Here is a 16,904-nt window from a genome sequence, read left to right on the forward strand (position 1 = left end):
TTTTCTCTGTATATATGCCCACAATGGTCAGAGAGGACATCGTATCCCTCAGGACTAGAGTTACTGATGGTAGGTGCTAAGAATCGAACTCAGGTTCTCTGGAAGAAAATCAAGTGCTCTTCCCCAGTGAGCGTCTCCAACTGCAGAACAGCAACAATTTTAAAAACGTGTTGCCTTCCCACTTTGTCCAGCACTCAGGGGATGAGGAAGGAAAGCCAAGTTACCTTTCGCATCTGAGCCAACAGTCCTTCGAACTCCTTCAGGTTCAGTGTGGTTCCACTGTAGGATGTGCAGCTATTTGCAGCTTTCCCCAGCCAGTAAATGGTCACCAACACCTGTGGAACAAAAGAATGCACAGGAGTGAGAAGATCTGTCCTGAAGAATGGTTTTCAACATGAGGCTCAGTGTCGCCCCAGGAACTGCAAAGCAGGAAAGAACAACTCGGCAGCCCTGACTTGAGAAAACCAGAGCTGAATCCCTTCATTTGAGAGCATGGTAATGAGAACCCAGTGCTGTCTCGGTCGACCCAGACACACGATTCAGTGAAATAAGTCTCCAGCTCTAAGAAAAAAAGGAGGTTGTGAGAAAGTGATCTCTGAGTGAGCAAGACGGGGAAATAAATCCTCCGAGATGACATTCTCGTCAGGCGGTGGTTTTCCCACAAACTCTTTGGAGTCTTTACCCAGACAAGCAATGCAGGAGGCTGTCAGCCCCATTTGAGATGCGTGCTTTCGAAGCCCCTTGATTTCCACTTGTGTGTGCATAGAGAACCTGTCAGAATGGATGGCAGTTATCCTAAAGGAGTGATAAAGGTTAATGAGTGCTTCTGGGCACAGGATCAACACAGTACATCTAAGTGAAGTCAGAAGACAGAAACGCACAGAGTGAGACACGCTGGTCTCTTGCCTCAAAGTGCCGCCACATTCCCATGGATCTGAGATGGAGAAATTTTAGCCTTGACACAGTTGCTATCAATTAAACCAGCTTGGATGCTGAAGAATGTTTATGAATATCCAATGGTCTGAGGTTACTATCCTGCATTAGCTTAGTGCTTTCTTTCCGAAGAATCATCCATAAAAGCACAAATGTTCTTTACTTTGACTCAGGGAAAAAATATCATTGGCTAATAATGTGCTCCTTAGCTGAATTACAGGATTGGAAGCCTGAGCGAGAGCTTTCATGTTCACATTCTGTATTTTTGCTGGGAAGAACTTAGTGCACTACCTTCCCCAGGGTGGGCCAGAGACTCTGGATAAGGGGATATAGGCATATGGGGCCAGCTGGCCATGGGCCCAAAGCAGAGCTGTGTGCATGAGTACTATGATGCAATTCAGTTTTTTACCTCTGTGGGAAACTCTTACATCATGATCCTTCAAAACTTCCAGAAGGTCTTTTAGTAACTGAGTTCTTACAAATAAATTCCCAGAGAACGGACAATCCCAAATGTCAGGACATGAACTAGAATCATCACATAACCAACGTGTGCTGACTGCGATCCCATCTGGACCACAAATGGAAATGGAATGTTAGAGTTGAAACCTGTTACTGTGTGTTTTAAGGACATGAACTGCACACAGAATACAAGCCTTCATTTACTTCATTACTCTGTTTAGAGACACCCCCCCCCCAAATCTGCTACTTTTAGTATCAGCATGGTTATCAACTATTCTATAAAAGTGCATATACTTTTTTCCTAAGAAACAATCTAAGGCCTATCAAATCCACTGAATTTAGCTCAATGTCAACCTTGGACAACTAAAGTCAAAAGTATACAAATGTGGGCAGAGAAGTTAAAACACTTACGTTTTTCAGCTTCCTGCTATAATCGAAGTTCCTAGGTCAAGAAAGAAAAACAAAACATTATTAGAACAGCAGTTTCTTGGTGTGGCTTTCCTTAAAACACCTCTAAGACGTACTTGCAAGAAACACATCAAACGGAAGCCAGAAGAGTAGTCCTGGACTTTTAAGGCTATGGCTGGTGGTTTCACCTGTAGGATAAAACTGTGGAGAAACAAAACACAACAAAGAATCAAAAAAAACAAACAAAACACAGGGCCCGGTAGGACTGAAGTTGTGCAGAATACTGGAAAGGTGGATGCTTTTCAGCATACAAAAGATGAGAATTCTGTTTAAAATTGGGACTGTTTATAGTTGAAAATGCATGCATAAGAAGCAATGCTCTCCAAACACCTTTTTTTCTCCCTTTTTCTGCTCTGGCTACAAATTAGAATGAAAAAACTGCCATAAACAGAAAAGTATGCGTGCTATTTCCAAATGTATGCATGGGTGTTCTCCAATGCACATAAATGTTTATTTCCTAAGTAAAAACCACCAGATGCTCCAACTATTCACACCATGAAATATCAAAGTGTTTCCAAGGGTATTTGAAAACTCCATGGATATATTGACAAATAAATATTAGGAAAATGAATGTTGAGCTTTTCCCCCCTCTGGTTATTTTGGTGAGGGGTGGGGGAGTAGAAAGTCCCTGGTTCAAAAGAGCCAAGAATGCCTCAGAGCATCCAGACCTTGATCACTTAGTTCTGGCCTAGTGTAACCAACTACGCGCGACGAGAAGGCAGGCAGTTTTCAGTTGACTGATTTTGGAAGGACTAGTAAATGCTGGTTCTGTAAAGAGGGGCTCAGGATCAGGGCTCAGTTAGGACACACATCCACGCAATTTACATTTGATCAAGAACATGGTCTCGTATTTTTGAGTTTACCTGAAAAAAAAATGGCACGCTATTCTAGTCTTAGATATCTGCCTTTTTTTTTTCCATTTAGCAACAGAAAGATGCAAAAATTCCAAGGAAGATCTAAAATATCTTAGAACAAAAGGAGTAGGGAAAAACAAGCCTTTTCCTGCATTGACAATAGAAGTTCCCTGGCTGAAATTGTGGGAATGCTAAAAATTGTATGCGGCATACCATAGGGCCTCACAGAAGATTTGTGGAGTGGTTTCCACAGAACCAGTAATTTCTTGGAAATACTTCCCCTTTTTTCAGAGAGACTCCTGCCCTAGGAGCCATCCACAGGCTCTCCACACTTCTCTGTAACTGTGTTGGTTCCCTCGAAGGTCTTTGTGCCTTTCTGAGCTGTGCTTCTGTGGCCATCAACTTGTCTGGTATACATTACAGGTAGAGTTCACGCAATTACACAGCCAGTGATATAACCACTTGCAGGCTTTTCCCCCTTAAAAGGTTTTCCTTTTTGTCTATTCAAGTCAAATTTGGGATGAAAAAGGTAAGGAAAATGACCTCCACTGCAAACTAGAGTGGCTTTTTTTGTTGTTGTTGTTCAAAGGCAATTTTAGGAAATGCAAATTTTCCCCGTGGCATCTATCGATTATTCTATAGCTCCGTGCTGTTCTACTAACTCATGTAAAGCGATACTCTCCTTTTCTGTTGTAAGCTGGTCAACTCCAGAAGGGAAGCCACAGAATTACAATGGTGGTGTTTGGGTCTATTTGAGCAGCAAAGCCAACACTTTAAAAACTCGTCCCAGACTAGCACCAAATTAAAGCAGAATCACCTGTGAAAACATGGTGACGCTGACAGCTTATCCCACACTGCACTCCGACATTCTTGCTAAAGCCAGAAGCAATGCCCTCCTAAGCTCCACAAGTTAATTTGTGACGTAATTTTAGTATAAATTCTTTATGGTTTTCTAAATGCCAACCCAGTGAAACAATCTCTGTGCCTAACAATTCCAAGTTCAGCATCCCCATTGCCTGTGGATGGCTGTTACCACCACGCTTGCGCTTCAGCATGACCCTCCGACCTCACTGGGTTCTTGGCCATTTCTTTCAGGCATCAATGGGTTCCTCTTCCTTGACCTTTTCTTGCTTTTCCTCCAACTTGCCAGCAAATCTTCCCACAGCCGATGCTCCTGTCTCAGTCTTGTCTTCTCCTAAATCCCCAGCTGAAACCCTTCAGATGGGCTATCCTTGACCCCTTCCAGACAGATCACGATCTTCCGCATCTCCATCTTTTATATGGTCTTCTCTGTGCTCTCATTCCCCGTGCTTATTTTCTTTCTTATGATTTATTTCTAAGTTCTCGACACTGCAGTGGGAATTCAATATAAACAGAGGACCCTGGTCGTCTTGCTTGTGCATTTTTCTCCAGGAAGGTGAAAATATTTCACACATGGTAGCTACTCTTATTATTTGCTCAGTGGAGGGATGAAGGTATAGAGACATAAGGGAAGGACATGGGAAAGGGGTGCCTAAGGATTGCAGTGCACAAGTGAAGGGCGATCTAAAAAGGAAAGAAACAGAAGAAATGCAGAGAGTGAGGTAGGTCAGAGGAAAGGGTAAAGAAGGGAAGGTAGAGGAAGGAGAAGAAGGCAAGGATGGAAAGACCCAAAGGACAAGAGGAAGATGCTGCCCTACAAAGGGACTGTGACCACTTGAGACTGGACGATGTGACTTTCTCTTGGTGGGTTGCTTCTGGTGCTTCTGAATTAATGTATTTCTTTAGGAGTTGACTGCCTTGCTTCCTCAGGTCTGCAATGACCAAGCTTTACTTAGAGTCACATCTGGAAGACTATTTGATCCAGTTGCTCTCTGTAGTTGAGAACTGGGTGCCAGAGACTTAGTGAGCTCCAGACCTGGGGCTCTACCCAGATTTTGGATGCCTTGATTGTCACAGTCGAACAATGAAGAAGATTTGAGTGTCTGTTTTGGATTCTGAAACCAACTGGCCTCTGAATTCTCCTGCTCTGGTAATTTATTGTTTAAAGATAGCCAAAAGTGGATGAAGATGATGACGACGACGACGACGATGACGACGACAACAAAAAGCGCTAGAGGAAACCGCCAGACTAAACTTCCCTTCACGCTTCCCAGTGAGTGTGTGACTCACTATTACCTACGGCAATGCACAGTTGCTCGTGTTTCTGGTCACTTGCCAAGCAGGTGAGACTAGAAATGTGAGTTTAGACAGAACCTAAAATCATTTCCCAAAATGAATAAGAACTTCACAGAGTTAAGATTTAGTTCAGTAACAAATGGAGCATGTGATGCTTATCCTGAGCCCTGTGGTGGCTTCTCTAGTGCAACATTGTAACTTTTGTTATTTTTTTCACTTACATTCACTTTCCATGAGAACTGCTAATGGTCCATTTAAAAACACAGACATAACTTCACCTCATCAGTCATGGCTGACTCTCCTTGTTCCCAGTCATGAATCCCAGAACCCACTGTAAACTCTCTTCCTTCCTTCCTTCAGTAGTTTCAAGTTTCCCATCATTATAATTAAAAAACCAAGACCCGGAAACAGAAGGAAAAGGACAGCTCTGAACTGTGGCTCCTCTTCCTTCTGTTCTTCTAAGATCAAATGGCACTGCCCCAAATTATCAAACTGCAGATCCCCTCTATTCAATTCAGCTTACGGGTTTTGTTGTTATTGTTTTTATTTGTAACAGGGCTGCCCTCGTGGAGCCCGGTTTGCCTGGTGTTTGCACTACATAGACCAGGCTGGCCTTGGTCTTGTAGAGAGATCCTCCTGCCTCTGCTGCCTAGGCACCGAGGCTACAGGCTATGCTACCACACCCTATGCTACTTTTAGATGCTTTACAAAAGGTGTATTTTTTAAAATTGTGTATATGTGTATGTTAGTATATGGGCATGAGTCATGAATGGAGGTAGCCCATGGAGGCTAAAAGAGAGACAGGTCCTCTGGGGCTGGACTTATAGGAGGTTCTAAGTTGTCTAATGTGGGTGCTGGGAACCAAACTGGGATCTTCCAGAGTGTTTCCTCCTCTTAAGCACTGTGCCGTCTCCAGCCACAGGACAGACTCCAGCTTTTTGCTCAACCATATTCACACTACATACTGTTTGAATAAAATGACAAATGTGTTCTATGACATTAGAGGTTCTGCACAATCCCCAGGCTACAGACAACCTATTTTTGCCATCTTATAAGGATGAATCTTCTTATCTGGTCATGAGCGATCTCTTTGTTCAGAAACTCATTCTATCGCAAGAATTCTTTGGCCCCAATTATGGTTCACTAAATAGATACAGGCAGAAATGGCCAAAAGGCCAATGATCCATCTCTGAAAAGCTTAATCACTGTCACATTCGTGGAAATGGCTACAAATGTAAATGAAGGAGCCAGCTTACCACCATCAATGCCTTCTCTTCATCATCAACAACGTGCACAATCTGTTCACCTCCTGTGCAGTCTGCCAAGAGCCTATTCAACTGCCCCGTCGGAGCCAATAAAAGGGATGTTGTCTAAGGCACACAGATTTTGTACATATTTCTCTGTAGCCTCACTGCTAAAACTCACTTAACATTTTCTAAAATTCTGGTTCTATGTGTATTTGAAAAATTATATCAGCTTAGAATTGGGGTTCTGCACACAGAGGCAGGACACCGGGTTGTAAATGCTTGATTTTTGCCTGCACAATTTCATTTTATTGGGTATACCTAATCTTTTACCTCTTAGAATTTACAACATCCTCCCAAAAGTGCAAATCAAAACACCAAGGGTTTCCTTTAAATACAAATCAGGCTTACTCACTTGACAGTGACCCTGTTGGAAGTATCCTGGAGGTCACTTGGGTCAAAGAGTTGAGATTCTTTAAGGCCAAGCTCTTTACAGCCTCTCAAGAATAAGATGGTGTTGTCCTAGAAGGAAGAAAAGAAACCCAAGCATTATTTTAGATTATCTGTGTGAGTCAATCCCACTTTGTTAATAGTTAGTGTGCCAGCCATCATGGATGCTAAAATCACATCTAAATCATGGTGTGTCACCCAACAAAATGGCAATTAGGAAATACCAGAATAAATGGACACTTCGGATTTCTAAACCCTAGTTAGCCATCGCCAAATTCAACTTTTCCTTTTGGTTGATACATTTGTAAACAAACGTTGCTACAAAGGGGACTTAGCATCTTAAGGAACCTTACTTTTAAAAGCCAACTATTGCTTCTCAGTCCTTTGCCCATGCCTAGTTGCTTAGAACTTAGTATCAATAGATACTTAAAAAATATAATTAGAGTTGGGTAGGGAATGGTTTAGTTGGTAGAGTGCTTGCTAAGCAAGTATGGAGACCTGAATTCTGATCCCTAGCACTGAAGGAAAAAAACAGGCTTGACAGCACATGCCTGAAACCCCAGCACTAGGAAGCTGGAGGCAGAAGAAGTCCTAGTACTTGCTGGCTAGCTTGTGTCACCGAGAGGCGTCAGTTTCAATAAGAAACTTTGTGTCAAAAAAATAAGATGGACAGTATGTTCATTTGAATGAGATTGGTCTCCATAGGCTCATCTATTTCCATGATTAGTCCCTAGTGGTGGAACTGCTTGGGAAGGAGTAGGAGGTGTGACTTTGTTGGAGGAAGTGTGCCACCAAAGGTGGGCTTGAAAGCTTCAAAAGACTCCCACCATTCCCTGTGTGTTTTCTCTGCCTCCAGTTTGTGGGTCAAGATGTGAGCTCCCAGCCATTACTGCATCCACGCCTTTGCACTGCCAGCATGAACTCTAACCCTCTGAAACTATAAGCCTAATTAGACACTTTCTTTTATAAGTTTTGTTGGTCACACTGTCTTATAACAGCAATAGAAAAGTACACAGACGCACAGTACACACACAAAACAAGACACTGTTAAACTAGAAAACTGTTTTGTTGCCTAAGGTGTTCTCACATTTTTCTTATTAATCGATTTAAATATACCCTTTGTGAATTTTACACCCTTCATAATTCACTATGGGCTTTCACAGAAAATACTGTTTTACTGAAATGTAAGATAAATTAAAAGATAAAAAACCCAGTTCCCGCAACCCCCATTTCTTTCTTGCAACATTTATTCCATTATTCTTGCTCCACTGTTCGCAGGGAGGAAGGGAACAGTAGGTTGAAGGGCATGGGAGAAGAGTGAGGTAGGATAGGCACAAGGTATAGTGGTATGCATGAAGAGATGATGAAACCCGCTACTTTGCTTGCTAGTAAAAGAAGAAGGAAGAAGAGGAGGAGGAGGAGGAAGAGGAGAACAAAGAGGAAGAAGAGGAGAAATGAGGAGGAGGAAGAGGAAGAAGAGAAGGAGAAGGAGAAGGAGAAGGAGAAGGAGAAGGAGAAGGAGAAGGAGAAGAAGAAGAAGAAGAAGAAGAAGAAGAAGAAGAAGAAGAAGAAGAAGAAGAAGAAGAAGAAGAAGAAGAAGAAGAAGAAGAAGAAGAAGTCTAAACTTGTTTGGGAAGGAAAATGAGAGGAAAGAAAACAGTGCAAAATCCCTCCTCAGGAGAACATTCCCTGGCAGGCACAGATTGACTTTGAACTGGAAGAGGAGCAGGATTGGCTGGCAATCTCACTCATGATTAAGGAGGGTTCTACTTGGGCTCCCCATCTGTTAGGGGTCTTAGGAGTAAATGAACGGTTCTTAAAGGTAATACAAATTGTGGGTCATCCTTTGAGGCCCCCAGGACAACTGGTCAACAGATGCATTGCGCAAATATCTAATGGTCCTCTTCTTGAGAGACTTCTGAAGGCACTGACTGACTCCATCAGTTTGGTACAACAACAACAACAACAACAACGCCCAAAACAAAAAACAATGAAAACCCAAGAGAATAAGGAATGTCAGTTCCAGGAGTCACACCAATGCAAAAGATGCCGAAGAAAACTGTTCTAAACGCTGAAACTCAGCATGGGGATTTCCAAGTTCATACCAGGCATTCAAAGAGAATGGCAAAGATAGTTCTTTTAATTACCCAGTGTGTAGGCAGGACTCTCAGGCCCCCAAGAATCCCATCTCCAGATGTACACACCCTAAGTAATCTCCCCTCGAGAACAAGTGAAACCCATAACCCTGATAAGGGTATGGCATTAAACAATCCGAGAGAAAGATTATCTGATTGGCAGTGATATTAATAGGGATCTTTTAAACAGAAGGTGACCTAAGAGTTCCCGCTGGCCCTGAATACCACACCTGCAGAAGCTTGAATTCTGTTAACTGCCACGAGCTTAGGATAGGCCTGGAAGATGCACAGGGTCTCAGCCCTACTGGCACCTGGAAAGAGCATCTTGGTCTCAGCCCTGTGATATTCTGAGTAAAGAGCCTGGGACCACCTATCTGAGCATCTAATCTATAGACAATGTGAGGTAATCAATGGGTATTGCTCTGAGATAGTAATGGTAATTTTTGGTGTGGCAATAAAAAAATTACATGCTTGGGCCCTAAAGAACAATTGTAGAAAGTTGTTGACCTTTCTATAGCCTAAGGGCTGCACCTAATACATTAGTTTATTAGTAATATTACTGCCTTCCCTATGCTCAACTGACAGATGAGCGATCTCCAGCCTAGAACAATTATGCAGTGGTTCAAGGTTGCAATCAGCAAAAGACTCAGGTTGCAAACAGTGGGGTATGTCTGATAGATCCAAGCATGGAATTCGAGGTCAGTACCAAAGGGTAGTGGGGCTACGGGGAGTGGAACTGATCTCAGAGAGTCTTACAGATAAGGCTGCAGGGGTCAGCAGATGGAAGTCTGAGACCGCAGGTGGCAACTGGAAGGAGCTGGTTGAGATGGGGGGCTAGAAGGATGTCAATGGTATGCTGAAAAGATTTACGAGATATCAGCTGGGAGATCAGTGAGGAGACAGGGCAGCCTCTTCTAAAGCTGAGACACCTTCCTCCTAGTGTGTTTTCTGTCTTAGACGAGAGTCTGGGCTTCCTGTGGAGGCAGGAAGTGACACTGTTCACGAGCCCTGTACCACGCTGCACATGGCCTCTTTTGGCCAACTGTGCACTTGCCACAGCATATCTGGTGCTGTCTGGCTCCTGGCATTCTCTTCTTTAGTCACTTTCCACTGTTTAAATAATTAAATGTAGTAGCTCACGCCTAACTCCTGAGTTTTCATTTTCCCAACAATATTTTTTTCACTACAAAATTTTGTCCTAGGAATAAATAAATCAAGGAAGGATAAAATGGTAAGAAATACACTAAGTCCCTTTTAAAGGACCCAGAGTTTTCTATTTATACTTGGACCATCCTGTTATTAAATTAACCAATTACTTTCGTTTTATATTTTGGGACAGGATCATATTCTATGACCCAACCCAGTCTTGAACTCCCTATGTAGGCCACTCCAGACTTGAACTTGTAGTAATCCTCCTGCCTTAGCCTCCCAAGTGATGATATTACAAACACGAGCCACCATGACTGTCTAGGGAATGACTTTAAATTCATCTTTCCTTTTATAAAGTTACTTTGCCTTAAGATTTTAGTTTTCGTTTGCTAAATAAATTATTTTGGATTTCTTTTCAATTCCTTTTTCAGGTGTGTGTGTGTGTGTGTGTGTGTGTGTGTGTGTGTGTGTGTGTGTGTGTCCACACAAGCATTTCTATTTCTCAGAGAACTTGAGTTTGTCAACACACCAACCCATTTGCTTTCTTCCAGATCTCTCCCAGTCTCAGAACATGCACCTTTCCTCAAATTAGGCCATGGGAATTCCCAGAAAGCAAAACTCAGAAGCCTATTCCCTAGAGGAGAGGTTCTTCATCTTTGGCTCATGACTCCTTTGGCAAACCTCCATTTCCTCAAATGTTTACATGACAATTCATAACAGTAGAAAAATTACAATTATGAAGTAATAGTGAAAATAATTTTGTGGCTGGGGGTCACTACAACATGAAAAACTGTATTAAAGGGTCGAAGCTTTAGGAAGGTTGAGAGCCAATGTGCTAGAACTTAGGAATTCCCACTGTAGTGGGAGGGGCAGCCAGAGAGACATGGCACGTGAGGAGTCTTAACTGGTGCTTTTACATAAATGATTGTTGGAAAAGCAAGGAGAGATGATGGAAAGGAGCCATTAGCCCAAGCATTTATTACCTAAAAATTGCTGGAGTTGTTTTGGAAACTGGGAAAGTACTTTGTCAAAGTGAGACTCGAAATGCACCAGCAAATTCTTTTCTCACAGGCTTCGACTTTCAAATTTTAATTACTCAAGTCAAGAGAGCAGGTTCCAGATCAGTGACTGCTTTGGCAAAGAGAAGACTGGCTGGGTGGGTTTCCTGAGGCATGTGTAACACTGATGGAACATTTGTAGCCCCAGCTCGCCCTGTTCTCTCTAAGCAGCGGGACATATCGTTTATCATCAACCACATGGATCAGGCAACACTGTCTCCATTTCCCAGATGGGCAGTTGAGGCACAGAGCAGATGTTCTCCAGAGGAACAAACTCTAAGCCCCCAAGTAGCAATTCCTTTTCCCACCTCTCTAGTTTCTAGCTGTTTATAACTATTCATCCATCCTGAAACCCCTTCCTTCTTTCCATCTCTCCCTCCTTCTCTCCATACCACCCTCCCTCTCTCCATTTTTCTCTTTCCTGCTTTGCCTCTCACCAGAACACAAGTTTCTCCCTCCCTCCCTCCCTCCCTCCCTCCCTCCCTTTATGTGTCCTTCCCTTTCTTCCCTCTCTCTGTCCTTTCTCTTTCTGTCTCTCTCCCATTCTTTTTGGCTCCAAAACTCTTAAAGCCACCACTGGCTCTGAGGCAGCCATGTTCAAACTAGGTCACACCTCTGCACTCCACATCTCAGAGGAGTAAACAAACTCTTTACTGCAGAAGGCAACTGCAAACAAGACAGTGACCAGTACAGATGGCAACTGGGCTTCATTGAGCATCTGAGTGTCTTTTGGATTGAAGCGAGTACCTCTCAGGAGAGTAAGAAAGTGAGTTGGTACTCTCTACAGATTATCAGTGACTGCAGTAAAGGACAGGCCTCTGACCTCCACGCAGTCCCGTAGGACTGTGGCACCCTGAATTGTGAGTACAAACAAGAAGGTGTTCTCCCGATGCACATTCCCAGATGCACACAAGCTCCCTGGAACACAGCACACTATTCAGCGCACAGCCTGCAAACATACAAGCTCTGTATGGCAGCCAGCAGGAACAATCCGGGCTGGAGGATTTAAATAACTGCAGGTCTGTCTCCAACTCCTTGCTGTAACCTAATGATGCTGGAGAAGAGCCAAGCCCCAGGCAGATGCAAAGCCAGAAGGAAGAGCTACCCAGCCAAGAGCTAACAGAGGCCAGCTACAGGAGCAGGCAGGAAGGACGGTGTTCTTAATTACGCAGGAGGCATCCCGTCCTTTCTCATCCTGCCTTTCCTACACATGGAGACGGTTCCACATTACAATTTCGAGCAAAGCCCACCTCTTAGTAGCCCAAGTTCAGAACTAAACCACGCAGCTGTCTCAATCCCATCTGAGAAACGGGAGACACAGGTCTACTACCGTGACTTTTAGATGTAGGGCTCACTTACTCAGAGCTAATGATGCTACTGAGACTTGGTAATCTTTGGGACTGGTTTTTAGGGACTTGAAAAAAAATCATTGCTATGAAAAAACTCTAGTAAGCAAGATATATGCTGCCCAATCGTAATGTACAAGCCTTAACTGAAGTCCAGCCTCTAGAAGGAAAAGCGAATAAGCCTATGTAGTGAAATTTAAGTAGTGAGTGGATGTCTTATTTTTAGGCATACATTGGGGTTATTTAAGGGTGTTATTACATCTACAACACCACCTCTAAGTGGCTCAGATAAAATTGTGTCTGTACGTCTGTGTGCACACGTGCAGAAAGAAGGAGGTTATGAGGGTATAAAACAGGAACAGGGAGACTGTGCGTGTTTTCTGTGTTTAGACAGAGGAATAATTCAAACAGCAAACTATTAAGAATTGGTGAGTGTAGATGGGGTCAGAAAACATTTTTTTTAAAGGGCACGATCATACATTTCTTTGACCTTGTGGATATTATGGTAGACTCTTAAAAAGTAATTCAGTCCTGCTGTTGTAACTGGGAAGTATACATGTAAAAGCACGCATTTGTATTCCAATACATGACGCTTACACAGGCAGACTCCGGGCAGGGTTTGCCCTACAAGTGATATTCAGTTCACCATGTCTCGGTTGAAGACCATTCAGTCATTCACTTAATATTCTAATGTGTTTTCCTGAAGTTTTTTTCCCCACCAAGAAATATGTGGAGAAAGCTTTCAAGTTTATAAATGTAGATTCAGCTAGGACTCTATCCATAGAATCAACTCTGCAAAATTGAAGGGAGAAAAGCTGTTACCTCTGAGTGGATGCTTGAAAAGCCACTGGGGTCACAACCAGGGGCTACTGACAGAAGGTAACTCTTGACAGACCGGAAGGGACATAAGAGTCTCAGTTAAACACAGACTTCCCCAAAGAGCCCACTTTCACGAGGCTGGAATTAATACATGGCTCTGAACCAGTTTGTGTAACTACCATGCAGTAACTTCTTGGTTAGGCCTTGGTGCACTCCCATCCCACTGACCTGTGAGCTGGTCTGGTGACTGGAAACTCGTTTCAGGGCCTTACTAGAGGCCTGAACTTCCACATTTCTGGTAACGCTTGCTCTGAAGGTTTTAGATCTCTGTCCCTTCTCTTCCCACTCTAAGATGGCCCAGCTCAGGATAGTCCTAACCACAGGATAGCCCCTAATCCCACAGTGTAGTTGTCTATTACAGGTAATAAACATTCATTTAAATATTTAAACATAGTGTGCCAAGCAGCCTTCTAGATATTTTTAATGGTGAATAAAACAAACTATTCCTCAATCTTCCAAATCCTTTACATATTTACATTTCTTTCAAAATTCATATAAAGAGAGGAAAGCTAGCTGAGTGGGTGAAGGCTCTTGCTGACAGCTTGATGATTTTGATCGACTTGATTCCAGGGACCTGTGTGATGGAAGGAGAGATCAGACTCCTACAAGTTGTTCTCTGAGCTACATACACACAAACACACACACACACACACACACACACACACAGATATGCACACACAGACACACACACAGAGATACACACACCCACAGACACACACACAGATGCACACACCACACACACAGACACACAATACACACACACACAGACACACAATACATACACACACAGACACACACACAGATACAGACACACACACAGACACAGACACACACAGACACACACACAGATACAGACACACACACAGACACACACACACAGATACAGACACACACACAGACACACACACAGATACGCACACACAGACACACACACACATACCCATAGACACACACACAGATACACACACCATACACACAGACACACACACACATACACACACAGACACACATAGATACACTCACACACACACATAATAAATAAATAAATAAATAAATAAATAAATAAATAAATAAATAAATAAATAGAGGTCTTGTATCAAATTAGCCAGTGGTAACGAAAGAGCACACACTAAAGCACACGGCATGACAGTTTTTCAGTGAGAAGGACTTCAGTTAAAACCACAGCCCCCTCTGGATTCTGGCTATGTGTTCTTGGTTAGACTTCTCAGCCTTTCTGATCTTCACATCTCTAATCTGTGGAGTGCTATCAACCTTGCAGATGTGGAAGTCAGAATTACAGGAAACATACATTAAAGGCAGAGCCCAACATCCCAGCATATGCCAGGCATTCACTACAGTAGCTACCCCTTATCTTTAGGCTTGCTTTCCAAGGTTTCAATTACTCCCACAGGCAACTATGGTCTGAAAGTATAAAAGGGAAAATTCCAGAAGTAAATAATTCATACATCTTACTTTGTATGCTGTTCTCGATAATGTGATAAAGTGTTATACTATGCCACTCCATCCTGCCTAAGATGTGAGTTATGTCTTTGTCCAGTGTATTCTTGCTGTATACACTACGTCAGCTACTCTGTAGCCATCTTGTTTATCCGACCAATTGGAGAGCCACCACAAGTTTAAGTAAACCTTATCTTAATGATGGCCCTCAAAGCAGAAGCGTAACAGTACTGACAATTTCATTATAGTTTATTGTCATAATTATTTACTATTAATTGTTATAGATATATTACTATTTTATATATTGAACTCACCATTGGTATACATGTGTGTCAGTTACATTTGTGTCACTATGAGAGACCATCTGACATACAAATTAAAGGAGGAAGATTTACTTCGACTCATGGTTTCAGAGACCTCAGTACATCGGGGTAGAGAAGCCATGGGGTTCATGATAGCAGGAGTATGAGGTAGAAGCTGTTGACATTCAAGTAGGCCAGGGAGCGAAGAATCAATGGCAGGCCCATACCTTTCAAAGGCCTGCCTCTTACTACTGATCTTCGCATCAGAGAGGTTCCATCGTCCAAAGGGTCCACAGCCTCAAGAAACAGTACCACCAGTTAGGTTCAAAGCATAAGCTTGTGGAAGATAGTTTGGATTCAACCATGATTCTGTGTGTTGGGTCGGGGGGCTGGTATGGACTGGGTTTGGTACCAACTGAGGTTTCAGGCATCCACTGGGGGTTTTAGATTGTAGATAAGTGAGGTCTCTGTATATTGAAGGCATCATTAGGACATTTTTTGTCCACTCAGGTCAAGAAAGGACTAAAGATGAAATGAGGAATGGTTTATATGTCTAAGAAGAGAGAAACTGTGCATAGCCTACACGTGGGAGAGCATTTGCTCATGGTTAGTCATCAACTTGACTTCTACAGGCAACCTTGAACTTAGGAGCAGGCTAATACATGGAGAGGACATGTGCAATGTGGTTGCCTGTATGCTAGTCGTCATTTATAATTATTACACAGAAATAAGTCCTTGAACCTTTCGTCCCAGTTTCAGTCTAGAAAAGCCTACTTAAGCCAAAGTGGATGTGTTGGGTATTAATTACACGATGGAACAAAACCCTGCAGTGAGGACACACACAGGTGTCTGATGTTCATTGCTGCTGGCTCAGTCTCTGTCCACAGAAGAGGCTTGCTTTGCCCTTGGCAGTGTTTCAGGATGGAGGGGCCAACGAGGCACTCAACGTAGTCCCTGGAGAACATTCCACAGTCTCATCCACATCTCTTGCTGGTCTCTTCTTCAGAAGGCAAACAAGAAACCTACAGCTTTTCACTTCCTCAGTCTCCTTGAGCAACCATAAGGGGCAAGTGGTTTTCTGGCCATGACATGGGCACCCGGTCATTAGTGGACCCCTTTCCTTGGGTTTATCTTTTACTCAAATAGAGAAAGATCAACATGATTTGCAACTCAGGGGAAATGCAAGCACACGGAGGCTTCCGACAAACTCACTATGGCCAGGTATTTAAAATGCAATACATAAATGCATCTCTGCGGCTTTCAGTTTCTGTAAGATAGAAACTATAAAAACGTAAACTGTGATAGCCTGTGGTGGATTTATCATGTGAATATACTGTCTATAATACATGTTTGCTATAAAACTTTAATAAGCAATAGGATAACGCAAAAAGATCTGGAAATATATCAGAGAAGACCAGGTCTTGTTAGAAAAATCAGCAGCCAAGATTAATGTTACTTTTCTACCCTACTTATGAAAACCTTTTGTAAAATGTGCCCTTTTTTTGATTAGATTTCCTACCTCTGAAGCAAACTCCACTCAACAGAAACCCAATTAAGAAGTTCAAAACGTAAGGAATACATTACCAAAACACCTCCAGGAACTTATTCCATAATTAATAGAACACAGGGGTTTCCTGCATCTGCTGTGTTCTCAGTTACTGCCCAGTCTGCACGGGCTTCAGTCTAACTCCTGGGATTGGCTGGGGTCCAAAAACAACCAACACTCGCTAGACTGTCAATGCATTTTCATTTTCCAGGAGCACTTAACGAGGATACCAGTCCTTGCACTGAGAGGAAAGGGCAGCCTACCACACCTGGAAGAGTCTAGGGAATTGAAGCAGAAAGGTGGCATCTGGGTGACTTGTTGAAGTAAAAGAAAAAAAAAACATGGATGGGAGGTGAGCGAAAGCATGGCAGAGTTCAGAAGGAAAAGCAGAAGTGGAGAGGGGAGAAGAGTCTGACTGGTGGCAAAGCTAAGGAAGTCCTTGACAACCCCTAGGTGGTGGGGACCT

At 42.9% G+C, this 16,904-nt stretch overlaps 1 protein-coding gene across 43 annotated transcripts in view; it reads right to left on the minus strand.

Annotated features, from left to right (window-relative positions):
- Window positions 1–16,904, minus strand: part of Limch1 (LIM and calponin homology domains 1) — a 312,252-nt gene that overhangs the window by 91,346 nt on the left and 204,002 nt on the right. For all 43 annotated transcript variants that reach the window (XM_087583019.1, XM_087583015.1, XM_087583013.1 and 40 more), the window contains 3 exon segments: window positions 6,531–6,637; window positions 1,804–1,834; window positions 225–335 (listed from right to left, as the gene is read on the minus strand). In XM_087583019.1, the coding sequence (XP_087439145.1) occupies window positions 225–233 (9 nt within the window). In that variant the 5' untranslated portion in view covers window positions 234–335; window positions 1,804–1,834; window positions 6,531–6,637.

This window comes from Rattus norvegicus, chromosome 14, assembly GCF_021556685.1.
Source record: "Rattus norvegicus strain SHRSP/BbbUtx chromosome 14, alternate assembly SHRSP_T2T, whole genome shotgun sequence".
NCBI lineage: Eukaryota > Metazoa > Chordata > Mammalia > Rodentia > Muridae > Rattus > Rattus norvegicus.